The 12,622-nt window shown below is 47.9% G+C and overlaps 1 protein-coding gene across 1 annotated transcript; it reads right to left on the reverse strand.

Moving 5' to 3' along the window:
* Window positions 1–145: 145 nt before the first annotated feature.
* Window positions 146–12,154, reverse strand: LOC140692872 (uncharacterized). Its single transcript, XM_072957093.1, has 4 exons — window positions 12,042–12,154; window positions 2,843–5,383; window positions 1,813–2,346; window positions 146–323 (listed from the first exon to the last, which is right to left on the reverse strand). Exons 1-4 carry the CDS (start codon window positions 12,152–12,154, stop codon window positions 254–256), a joined length of 3,258 nt encoding a protein of 1,085 aa, XP_072813194.1. The 3' UTR covers window positions 146–253.
* Window positions 12,155–12,622: the final 468 nt, after the last annotated feature.

Raw genomic sequence — 12,622 nt, forward strand, 5'->3', positions numbered from 1 at the left:
ATAAAAAGCAGTAATTTATGTTTTTAAATTAAACTTCCTCCTGCTTGAGTTTCCTCCATAGAAAACCATCAAGGTACTGTCTCCTTTTAGAATTTACCTTTTTTTCCCCACATTTAATTATATCACATCAACCAGGAAAAAAATATTAAGAGTTGATTAAGATTTACCTTCTCTTACTCCTGTAATCTTTGTAAAAACAAAATGTTTTAAGACATTTTAAAAAATTCACCAACTCACCAAGTTTCACAGATCCTCAGGTAGTTCTGATTACATCATAAATGCTTGTGACTTTCTTGAAGTTATGAACATGCATTTTAACCTTCCTAGAATTTCACAAAGGGAACAAATTACTTCACATAGAGCATTATGTCTAACAGGTTCCTTCCAATGTTTTATTATAAGTCTCAGAAGTACAGAAAACTGTTTAATAAGATGATAAATTCCCATATGCCCACCACCTAAATTCAATCATTGTTAATACTGTTGAACTATTTGCAAGCGAGTTGTGCAAATCATGACAGTTGTCTCCTATGTATTTAAGAATGCACCTTACGGTGAAATCAAATAAAAAAATCAGTATTTTATATTTTTCCTCCCTCATAGCTCTATTGTTGGTATTTATTTAAACTCCAAAATTATTACTCAACATGAAAAAGAATCTTGTTCTTAGCAATTTTTTTTTAAAAAAAAATGTGTATTTGTCCATTTAGAGCTCAAATCAATTAAGGGATATAAGCCCCAGGTGCTTTTTTTGGTATTTTGACCAGGGAAGATTTCTGTTTCTGACTTTTCTCTTAAACTGTTACTGAAGCTACATGCTCTGTTTTCCTTCTGTCTGTATGTATCTGTTTATAAATCACATTTTTCATTGTGTACCTCTAGAGGGTATTAATACATGAGATAATAAAGTCTCCTATGTTAAAGGAACTCTGTTCTAATTGAGTTAAATAAACACTTTTTAAAAATTCTTATAAAATAAAACTGAACTTCTAATACCTTAAGAGTTCTGAAATTTTAAAACAAGCTTCTTACAGAACTTATAAAATACTTGCAGAATCCAAATTCAAATTGCTAAGGCAAATCATTAATCAACAAGGCTCATTCAACCATTTTAGTTTAATAAAAAACAGCTATCTCCTCTCTGATTCATCAGTGTGAAGTTTCCCTTTCCCTCTACATTTCAAGCCAGTCAGAACTTTAGTTCTGATCATGCCATGCTCTTTCCCAGCCCTGCACAAGCTGTCCTCTGCAGCTGGCGTTTACTGCCTGTCTTGATTCCGTGGAAAACTTACTGTTTGTGTAAAATTAAGCTCAATGAGCACATGTTCTGTGGTCATGCCTCCTTAATACCAGAACTGTCTGGGGTTAGTAACAGTAACGACTATGATGGTAAGCGCACTGGGCCATGTAGCAGTTACGCGTTCACCACTGTGACCACTTAACCCTCCCCCACAGAAGTGACCGGTGAACTTCGCTCCTTTCCCCCTTCTCTCCTACTCCTTCCCTTAAGTTAACCTAATATTTTGCATGTACAGTGTTTTGACAGTTATCTGAAACACTGTTTTAAACCGTCAGTTGAAAAGGGAAGACAAAATGTTACACCTGGCCCAGAGGAGGAGAGGGGTGGGGAGTGGCTCAGAGGAAGCCGAACAGGACGCGCGGCCCCCGATCACAACACAGCCCTGTTCCTTCCCGAGTTTCGCAGCCGGGAAAGCAGAGGCGTGGGGCCCGGACCGCTTCGGGGCCTTCGTGGGAGGCCGAGGGAGGGACGGAGACCCGCGCAGGGCTGGGGAGGGGCCCGCAGGGACTCACCGTCTGTGCAGCGGCTCCTGACCCACAGCTGGGCGGGCGGCGGTGGCAGTTGAGGCGGCGGTGCCGGCTGAAGGGGCTGAGGCGGCAGCAGTGGAGGTACCGTGTGAGGGGGCCGAGGCGGCGGCGGCGGCTGCGGTGCCGGCTGAGGGGGCTGGGGGGTCGGCGGCTGCGGTGACGGCTGAGGGGGGTGGGCGGGCGGCGGTGGCGGTAGAGGCTGCGGTGCCGGCTGAAGGGGCCGAGGCGGCGGCGGCTGCGGTGCCGGCTGAAGGGGCTGAGGCGGCATCGGCGGCGGTCCCGGCTGAAGCGGCGGCGGCTGCGGTGCCAGCTGAGGGGGCTGGGCGGGCGGCGGTGCCGGTAGAGGCTGCGGTGCCGGCTGAAGGGGCCGAGGCGGCGGCGGCTGCGGTGCCGGCTGAAGGGGCTGAGGCGGCATCGGCGGCGGTCCCGGCTGAAGCGGCGGCGGCTGCGGTGCCAGCTGAGGGGGCTGGGCGGGCGGCGGTGCCGGTAGAGGCTGCGGTGCCGGCTGAAGGGGCCGAGGCGGCGGCGGCTGCGGTGCCGGCTGAAGGGGCTGAGGCGGCATCGGCGGCGGGTACCGGCTGAAGCGGCGGCGGCTGCGGTGCCAGCTGAGGGGGCTGGGCGGTCGGCGGTGGCGGTAGAGGCTGCGGTGCCGGCTGAAGGGGCTGAGGCGGCATCGGCGGCGTTACCGGCTGAGGCGGCTGTTCCGGCTCAGGGGGCCGAGGCGGCGGCGGCTGCGGTGCCGGCTGAAAAGGCTGAGACGGCGTCGGCGGCCGTGCCTGCTGAGGCGGCATCGGCGCCGGTACCGGCTGAAGCGGTGGCGGCTGCGGTGCCGGCTGAGGGGGCTGGGCGGGCGGCGGTGGCGGTACAGGCTGCGATGCCGGCTGAAGGGGCCGAGGCGGCGGCGGCTGCGGTGCCGGCTGAAGGGGCTGAAGCGGCGGCGGTTGCGGTGCCGGCTGAGGGGGCTGGGAGGGCGGCGATGGCGTTTGAGGCTGCGGTGCCGGCTGAAGGGGCTGAGGCGGCATCGGCGGCGTTACCTGCTGAGGCGGCTGTTCCGGCTGAGGGGGCCGAGGCGGCGGCGGCTGCAGTGCCGGCTGAGGGGGCTGAGGCGGCATCGGCGGCGGTCCCGGCTGAAGCGGCGGCGGCTGCGGTGCCAGCTGAGGGGGCTGGGCGGGCGGCGGTGCCGGTAGAGGCTGCGGTGCCGGCCGAAGGGGCTGAAGCGGCGGCGGTTGCGGTGCCGGCTGAGGGGGCTGGGAGGGCGGCGATGGCGGTTGAGGCTGCGATACCGGCTGAAGGGGCTGAGACGGCGTCGGCGGCCGTGCCTGCTGAGGCGGCATCGGCGCCGGTACCGGCTGAAGCGGTGGCGGCTGCGGTGCCGGGTGAGGGGGCTGGAGGTTCGGCGGCTGCGGTGCCGGCTGAGGGGGCTGGGCGGGCGGCGGTGGCGGTAGAGGCTGCGGTGCCGGCTGAAGGGGCTGAGGCGGCGGCAACTGCAGTGCCGGCTGAAGGGGCTGAAGCGGCGGCGGTTGCGGTGCCGGCTGAGGGGGCTGGGAGGGCGGCGATGGCGGTTGAGGCTGCGGTGCCAGCTGAGGGGGCTGGGCGGGCGGCGGTGGAGGTTGAGGGGGCTGGGCGGTCTGCGGTGGCGGTAGAGGCTGCGGTGCCGGCTGAAGGGGCTGAAGCGGCGGCGGTTGCGGTGCCGGCTGAGGGGCCTGGGAGGGCGGCGATGGCGGTTGAGGCTGCGATGCCGGCTGAAGGGGCTGAGACGGCGTCGGCGGCCGTGCCTGCTGAGGCGGCATCGGCGCCAGTACCGGCTGAAGCGGTGGCGGCTGCGGTGCCGGGTGAGGGGGCTGGAGGTTCGGCGGCTGCGGTGCAGGCTGAGGGGTCCGAGGCGGCGGCGGCTGCGGTGCCGGCTGAGGGGGCTGAGGCGGCATCGGCGGCGGTCCCGGCTGAAGCGGCGGCGGCTGCGGTGCCAGCTGAGGGGGCTGGGCGGGCGGCGGTGCCGGTAGAGGCTGCGGTGCCGGCTGAAGGGGCTGAGGCGGCGGCAGCTGCAGTGCCGGCTGAAGGGGCTGAAGCGGCGGCGGTTGCGGTGCCGGCTGAGGGGGCTGGGAGGGCGGCGACGGCGGTTGAGGCTGCGGTGCCAGCTGAGGGGGCTGGGCGGGCGGCGGTGGAGGTTGAGGGGGCTGGGCGGTCTGCGGTGGCGGTAGAGGCTGCGGTGCCGGCTGAAGGGGCTGAAGCGGCGGCGGTTGCGGTGCCGGCTGAGGGGGCTGGGAGGGCGGCGATGGCGGTTGAGGCTGCGATGCCGGCTGAAGGGGCTGAGACGGCGTCGGCGGCCGTGCCTGCTGAGGCGGCATCGGCGCCGGTACCGGCTGAAGCGGTGGCGGCTGCGGTGCCGGCTGAGGGGGCTGGGCGGGCGGCGGTGGCGGTAGAGTCTGCGATGCCGGCTGAAGGGGCCGAGGCGGCGGCGGCTGCGGTGCCGGCTGAAGGGGCTGAGGCGGCATCGGCGGCGTTACCTGCTGAGGCGGCTGTTCCGGCTGAGGGGGCCGAGGCGGCGGCGGCTGCAGTGCCGGCTGAGGGGGCTGAGGCGGCATCGGCGGCGGTCCCGGCTGAAGCGGCGGCGGCTGCGGTGCCAGCTGAGGGGGCTGGGCGGGCGGCGGTGCCGGTAGAGGCTGCGGTGCCGGCCGAAGGGGCTGAAGCGGCGGCGGTTGCGGTGCCGGCTGAGGGGGCTGGGAGGGCGGCGATGGCGGTTGAGGCTGCGATACCGGCTGAAGGGGCTGAGACGGCGTCGGCGGCCGTGCCTGCTGAGGCGGCATCGGCGCCGGTACCGGCTGAAGCGGTGGCGGCTGCGGTGCCGGGTGAGGGGGCTGGAGGTTCGGCGGCTGCGGTGCCGGCTGAGGGGGCTGGGCGGGCGGCGGTGGCGGTAGAGGCTGCGATGCCGGCTGAAGGGGCCGAGGCGGCGGCGGCTGCGGTGCCGGCTGAAGGGGCCGAGGCGGCGGCGGCGGCGGTACCGGCTGAAGCAGCGGCGGCTGCGGTGCCAGCTGAGGGGGCTGGGCGGTCGGCGGTGGCGGTAGAGGCTGCGGTGCCGGCTGAAGGGGCTGAGGCGGCATCGGCGGCGTTACCTGCTGAGGCGGCTGTTCCGGCTGAGGGGGCCGAGGCGGCGGCGGCTGCAGTGCCGGCTGAGGGGGCTGAGGCGGCATCGGCGGCGGTACCGGCTGAAGCGGCGGCGGCTGCGGTTCCAGCTGAGGGGGCTGGGCGGGCGGCGGTGCCGGTAGAGGCTGCGGTGCCGGCTGAAGGGGCTGAGGCGGCATCGGCGGCGTTACCGGCTGAGGCGGCTGTTCCGGCTGAGGGGGCCGAGGCGGCGGCGGCTGCGGTGCCGGCTGAGGGGGCTGGGCGGGCGGCGGTGCCGGCTGAGGGGGCTGGGCGGGCGGCGGTGCCGGCTGAGGGGGCTGAGGCGGCATCGGCGGTGGTATCGGCTGAAGGGATGAAGCGGCGGCGGCTGCGATGCCGGCTTAGGGGGCTGAGGCGGCGGCGGCAGCTGCTGGAAGGACTTGAGGGACTCGAAGTCCTTCACCATCTTTTCCAGGGTCGCCATGGCGGCCTCCCGCCACGCGGGGACAGCCCCCGGGGTCGCCGATCCGACCGGCGTCTCTGGTCAGCAGCGGTGGCAGTGAACGGGGCTCGGGGCCGCCAGCAGTTGCGGACCCCAAGCGCGCGGCCATCTTGGAATCGTCCCGACAGTCCCCGCGGCCCTGCGTCCTGCCACGCTCCGCCGGTGGGGCGGGGCCGGGCCGCGGGATTGACAGCCAGAGGCAGCGGCCTCCGCCAATGGCTGCCTCGCTCGCCCCTTGGACTCAAAGAGCCGCCATGGCTGCTGGAGTTACTGCCGTTCTTCCCGGCGATGGACGGGGGGTACTACACGGGGATCGGGAGGGCGGTTCGGGGGCGGGGTTGCAAGGCACGGACAGGAGGGTGGGGAGGGCGGGTGACTTGTGATTGAGGGTCTCTCTTGGCGAGGGGCGTCCCCGGATGACGCATAGCATGTGGCAGGGAGGCCGGGCAGTGGGCTGGGAGCCCGAGACCCCTGCGGGGCGCTTGCCCACCCCGCGGCGCGGGCGGAGGGCCGGCTCGCCGGACAGCCTGCTATAATATGTTGACTGTTACATATTTGGCCTTACCCTTGTTAGTAGCCTCAAATCACTCCTTGTTCACCTTCAGGATCATTATCATAGATATACTTCTGACAATCCTCGTACTTAACTATGTTCCCTCATGCTACAGGGGCATGCACATGCTATTCTCACTCTTAGAAATAATCTTTTACAGATCAATCCCCTACTCCCCTCAAGGGATTTGCCTATCTAATTCCAATCACTCTCATTGCTCAGCTAATTTGTGAATTCATAAAGCCCATTACATTAACATAATTCCTTAACACCATGTAATTCTCCTTTATCACAATTATTAAAGTATACTTTATAATAACATAAAAACTCTTCCATGCATGAAGGTTGATATTCAACAATTAAGTTCACTGTATGAAGTTGTAAGTACATATACTCTATATTATGAAAAATGTTAAGGAATTACATACTATAGTTAAATTCATTCATATTTTTTCATAGAAATATGGAAATATTTATTCCAAGTTGGATCATCACTATATGTGTGTGTGTATATATGTATATATCTTTCATCCTTCATTCACATTATAAGTTCTGATAAAATATTGCCAACAATTAACTTTTATACCAAGGAAGGAAAGAGGAAGGAAGGAAAGAAGGAAATGGAGGGGTTTTAGAACTCTTGAGATTGATACATATTAGATAAAAACTCATATCTGTACATTTTTATATGATAATTATTTTCCTGAAATTATATAAAAACGCATAAAGAAAACTGAAAGCTAAATATAAAATTATTTACAACCCAAATTTGAGGTTAATTTATATCTTCAATTGATATGCATTTTTTTAAATTTAATATTACACTGTTCCATTGCTATAATCAAATTCATAAACAGAAAACTATATATGATATATAATCCTCTCACCATTTATAACATCTCTGAAAGCATTTTTGAAGTAGAATATTTTATATTTAAAGTTTTTATCATTAGAAAGGCTTTGAACATTTTAACACTATTAGATTTAATTTACTTCATCGTATTATTTTTTCCAATACATGTGAAATAATATCTTATATGGTTTTGATTCATTCTTTAAGTAGTTTGTTAATATTGTGTAATAAGTGAATTCATGGAATATTGTTATAGAGTTAGACATTTTTATTTGAAGATGTCATCTTTTGTAGTATAATAATGCCATTATTGTAGGAATGTGAAGGAGTTAGACATTGCTTTTAGTAAAATCATCACTCTAACGGGCATATTGGCAATAGCAGCATGCGGTTAAGATCATGTCAATTTTTTGTAAATCTTTAACAAATTCTGAAATCACTCTGGTTGCTTGCAAATTTATAAAACACAATTACTTAATGGAAGAACAAGGCTGTAGTCAGTGCATGACAAAGGAATGCTGCTTAATAAATAAGTGAGAAGAATTAAGTTTAATTCAAGGAAAGCAGCATTCTTAAAATATTTTGAATTGATTCGAGAAACAGATTTTATGATTATTTAGCAGAGCTTATATAGACATTTATGTGTGTGTATGTATCCTTCATCTCTGTATCAATTCAAATAAGATTTTGCCAAAAAAATAAATTTTAGAGCCAAAAAACCCAATCAAAAAGAAAGAAAAGAAGAGGGAAGGAAAGCAGGAAGGCAACCTAACATCAAAAAATTACATCATTATTTAGAGTAAAGATCTATATCAACTAAACATTTGTATTGTGACCTCCACATTCCACTAAAACTTATGCCATTTACCTACAAATATAAGCTTTTATTTGCTTCTACAATAAATAATACATAAATTTAATGAAACTGCAGCTCAAAAGACGGAAATAGCATTAGAAATTCAGTCATCCAGTGCAGTAGCTAAAGCATGGGTATGACCTGACTCTAAGCAATCAGAGAACAACCAAGAAAATGTGCCAAACTGTTGGATATCCAGATTTGTTCCCAGGGCAGGGAAATAGGCCTATCAAGATAAGTAAAAGAATATACCATGTTTAAAGCTTAATTATAATGCAAAATAGATATATATCTATATCTATTTCAAAATGTTAAATTTAAAAGTGGACCAGAAAAAAAACAAAAAACAAAATTACTTCTATAGAGAAAACAAAGAATTGCCTTGTCTTCTTCTATTAAAGACTGACTAGCCACCAAATATTATGGAAATAGCTATAAAGCTTTAAGAAAAAATATTATAATTCTATAATTGTGTTACCACTAATGTTGTTATGTTTGTAGTTAAGCCAAAGTAATACCAAGACATTCAAAGAATCAGAAGGAATGGTAACTATATATTTATCCTAAAAAATAAATATAAATACTAAGTAAAGGATACATTTTTTAAAATTTAAGAAGTACGATATGATTATATAAATGCTATGTTAAAGGGTATTGAATCTACAGGTAGACAAAATAAGGATCACGTCTATTTTGAAAATATTTCAAAATAAATGCCAATAAATAAAAGTAATTCTTAAAATGATACTTCCGTCTAACTTGTTTGATTTTGTAAATGCATGTTACTTTATATCAATTTGCATTATTGATTATTATATGGTTAATAACACAGATACAATTAAAAGAAAATTATAAAAAAGTTGAGATAGCAAAAATAACTTTCTTTTCTAATATTTACAAATAAAAGATTTAACAGTGAATTTTTATCAATCATAAGTCTTTATATTTTAAGTATAATATAAAATTATAATGGAGAAAAAAGTAAGCAAAAAATGATTCAAATAAAAATGTTAAGGGGAATAATCGTTTATAACATTTTTGTTTTTTCAGAGAAATGGCATCATAATGCAACTGATGGAAGTAATAATCTGAAAGGCTATTTTGGAAGGGTTGATGTCTTTCAGTTTGGTTGACTGACAATATGCTATTTGACTTTTGGATAACATATGCCTGGAATTTGGACAGAAGGACAGGAAATTTTAAAGGCTTAATAAAGACAGTAATCTAGGAAATTATTTGGAAACAGGAATTATGTTGATGGTAAACTATGTGAACTATAAAGTCACCTAAATGCATTGAACCATGTATTTAAGAGGAAAACAGTATATATAAAAATATTTATAATTTACACTTGTCATAGTATCATAAGCTATTGAAATGAATGTAATAATTTTAATATGCATGTAATTTGTAGATTGCAATTCAAAGAAATCAAACACTATTTCACTGCTAAAAACAGACATTATTTTGCTAATATGTGAAAATCAGTAATGTAATTACATTCATGCATCATTATGATCCGTAAAAGTAATACACTTTTATGCTGAGGCAATTAGATCAAACTTCATGAATAAGAAATATGGTAATGTGATAAACTGATCTTCTGGGAGATGCTGATTTTTCTTTACATGCTTTATGACTCAGGAATGTTTCATACTCCTCCTGAGACAGAGTAGAAAGACAGTGTGAATAATCAAAAAAAGAAAACATGACCGTTGCAGTGACACTCTGTGTTGCATTTGGTGCTTGACCACATCGGGGCACGATTTTACTGTTTTGAAATTTTTCTGCATTTCGGTGTTTATTTTGTACTGCAGGATACGTGGAGACCAAGTTATGCATCTTGTAATTTAATATTGAGATGATCAATTATGGAAGTGATTAACAGATGTTTCCTTTCATCACTCTCTTAGCTTTACTAACGCATACAAGTCTAAAAGTATTTTCATCAGCTGTTGACAGTACAACACTCACAATGTTATTTCACAAACACCTCAGAAAAGACTGCCAAACATGGAGTACCAATTGAAGTGTAATTTCTTTGGTTTCCAATTTGAATTTATAATTTATGTGTGTAAAATGTTTTTAGTGGAGAGTATGGGGACTGAGCCCAGGACTTCATACATGCTCAACCTGTGCTCTACCACTGGGCTATACACTCCCCCCAAATTAGATTAGATTTGGGGTTTAACATCTGAGTAATATAAATAAGAACTGAAATTTATAAAATCCATGCTATAAAATTCATGATAGGAAGTAAAACATTGTCTAAAATAATGAAAAGACAACTCGCAGAATAAGAAAAGATACTCGCAAATCATACATCTGATGTGAGGCATAGATTCAAAGTATATAAAGAACGTTTACAACTCAACCATGAAAAGATGAACCAAAATTTAATATATGCACTCCAGATATTTCTACTACTTGAACATTAAATTGCCACAGAAGGAAATATGGAATATTGTCAAATTATATAAAGCTACATTTTAATTAGATCTAAAGGAGAACACTATAGTTTCAGAAATTTGGAAATGGGTTAGGAGCTTAAAAATGTATAACACTTTTACGGCTGGAAAGATTCCATTTCCACAGCTCTGACCCCTTCCTTTGATGCTTATGCCCTGTCAATAACATTATAACATTTTAAGTGCTCTACCTGCATAGAAGTTCTCAGCTCTCTGTCTTGAGGATGCTGCTAAAGTCATCCACTAAAATCCAAGTCACGTCTCATTTCTGTCCCCTACAAAAGGTTCACTGGCTTGTAAATGTGCCTACTGGGAAAGTTATTCAAGTTTCTTATCTTGGCTTCAGAGCCTTTCACACGCTGGTCTCGATCTGTCTGTTCACCTGCTGGGGTTCTCAGTAAAGCGTCAACCGCCCCGGACCCTTTTCCTTTCTGAACAGGTCATCCTGCTCTATAGCCTTGGCATCTAAGCGTGGTCAGTTCCTCTGTGCCAATGCCCCAGCTCAGACTGGCTTGCTCCCATATCCACCTCAAATACGCTTCCACTCCGACACCTTTGTCTTCTCTCCATGGCAGCGTACGTCTTTCCATATGGAGTATCAGGACCTTGTGTCGTGCCCTTTAATTATTGAATCTAATTCAGTGATACAGAGGGGCGTTGTGTAGTCACTAGAAGCATAAATTCTGACGCCTGAGGGGATGAGGGCTAATCCATGTCTGTTAAGAGGAGAGTGACCTTGGGAAATTTACATAATTTCTAGGTTCAAATTTTCTCATCAGAAAAATCATAGGTAATCACTGAACCCATTTTGTTGGTTTAATTCAGAGCATTAATTTGGATCTTGCATACACAATATTTTGCATACTTCCTGGCATATGCATCGATTTGTATATATTTGCAATTCTTACCATTACAGGAAAAAAAAAAAAACTAAATCCTTGAGGTGCCTGTATCCTGAATCATACCATAAATATTCTTGGCTCAAGCAATGTTTGTTAAGTGATTCTACATACCATGAAATGCACTGTTGGTTTTTTCCCCCCACAAATTCTGGCTCCAGAAATATCCATTGAGTGAACAAATTAATCAGCCTAAACTTGGCTAGATTAAATTTTTCTAATCTCTTTCCAATTCTTACTTCAATATAAACCTCTCTTTATATCACATAAACTGTTTTATTAAAATAGCATAAGTAATAATTTTTGAGAACCTTGTATTTTTGAAATTCTATCAGTATTTCCTGGCTTTTACATGTAATAAGATATAACATAACATTCTAGTAGGACACTTATAAAACACCTGTATTGCACTTGATTGGTCAAAACAACATGAACTGTTGGAAACACTGGATATCATCAGAGAAGTTCTGAGCTTTAGTTTGATGTCTGATATACATAAACAACGTGTGATATTAATACTGATGCTAGTGATGACAGTAATTGTCATTTATCAGATACGTTTTATCTAAGTCACTAACTCAGATAACTTTCATAATATTTGGGCTCTGTCATTCTAATATTATGGGTAGAGACACCTGTCTAAATTCGTTAAAAAACATAAAACTAATATTTAAAAAATATAACAACACATGTTTTTGTTAGCCTGACAAATGAGACACTATGAAAAGTCCTCATACAAAACAACTAGTTTTTGGATGAGAGATGTTTTAAAGACATTTCTGGCCAAGGAAACTGCTAAGTTCCTCCTGTTCAAACAAATAAGCAAATAAAGCTGGAGCAAAATCTTGAGCACCGAGAAACTACTAATAACAACTCATTCTGTGAACAAACCCCACATCTGCACTGTCATTGGATTCCTAAGTCTGGGTCTGGGCAGGTCGTTAGAGCTGACTGGAGACTGTGGCTTTAAGTCTGAAGTCCTACAAAAGGGGTAAAGTGCCCAAGGTTGGTGGCATCCCCAGGTTCCTGACAAAGACCGTCGCAGGGTCTCGCAGAAATAAGGGCCTCTGGCTGCCACTGATGAAAACCAACGGCATTCGAGTTTAGAGTTAAAGGCCACCAAGCCCAGGACAAAACCTCCACGAGGAGTGAGAATCAGTAGGTTGGATGGGGAGACCTGCATCCCCCAGAGGACTTCAGACTTGCAAACATCAGTAGCAGAATATAAAATAACCACGTATGAATGTTTAAAGGTAAGACCAATGAGGTCACAAAAATGACCAGTAAGAGACTATCAAAAATGACCAGGCAGATTTGAAAGAGAACCAAATGAAACATTTAGGAAAAAAAATTTAGATAGCTGGGGAAAAAAAGCAAACAAACAAGATGAGTGGACCTCTTCAGACTTAACATAAAGAAAACTGGTGAACGGAAGACACCCCCCAAATTGTCTATAATTTTCATTTAGGGGAGATGGAAAATATTTTTTGAAACATTGAAACCTACGAAGGAAAATTAAGAATATCTAACATTTGTCTAATGAGTGCCTTCAAAGGATAGGAGAG

The sequence above is a fragment of the Vicugna pacos genome, unplaced genomic scaffold (assembly GCF_048564905.1).
Source record: "Vicugna pacos unplaced genomic scaffold, VicPac4 scaffold_18, whole genome shotgun sequence".
Taxonomy (NCBI): domain Eukaryota; kingdom Metazoa; phylum Chordata; class Mammalia; order Artiodactyla; family Camelidae; genus Vicugna; species Vicugna pacos.

Excerpts from the sequence above, each read along its gene's own strand:
- LOC140692872 (XM_072957093.1), bottom strand. The coding sequence starts at position 12,154 with ATGCCGTTGGTTTTCATCAGTGGCAGCCAGAGGCCCTTATTTCTGCGA. Across the intron at positions 5,384-12,041 it reads TTGGGCACTTTACCCCTTTT|GACTTCGAGTCCCTCAAGTC; the intron begins GTAGGACTTCAG and ends AAGATGGTGAAG. Across the intron at positions 324-1,812 it reads CAGGAGCCGCTGCACAGACG|GAAGGTTAAAATGCATGTTC; the intron begins GTGAGTCCCTGC and ends GTGAAATTCTAG.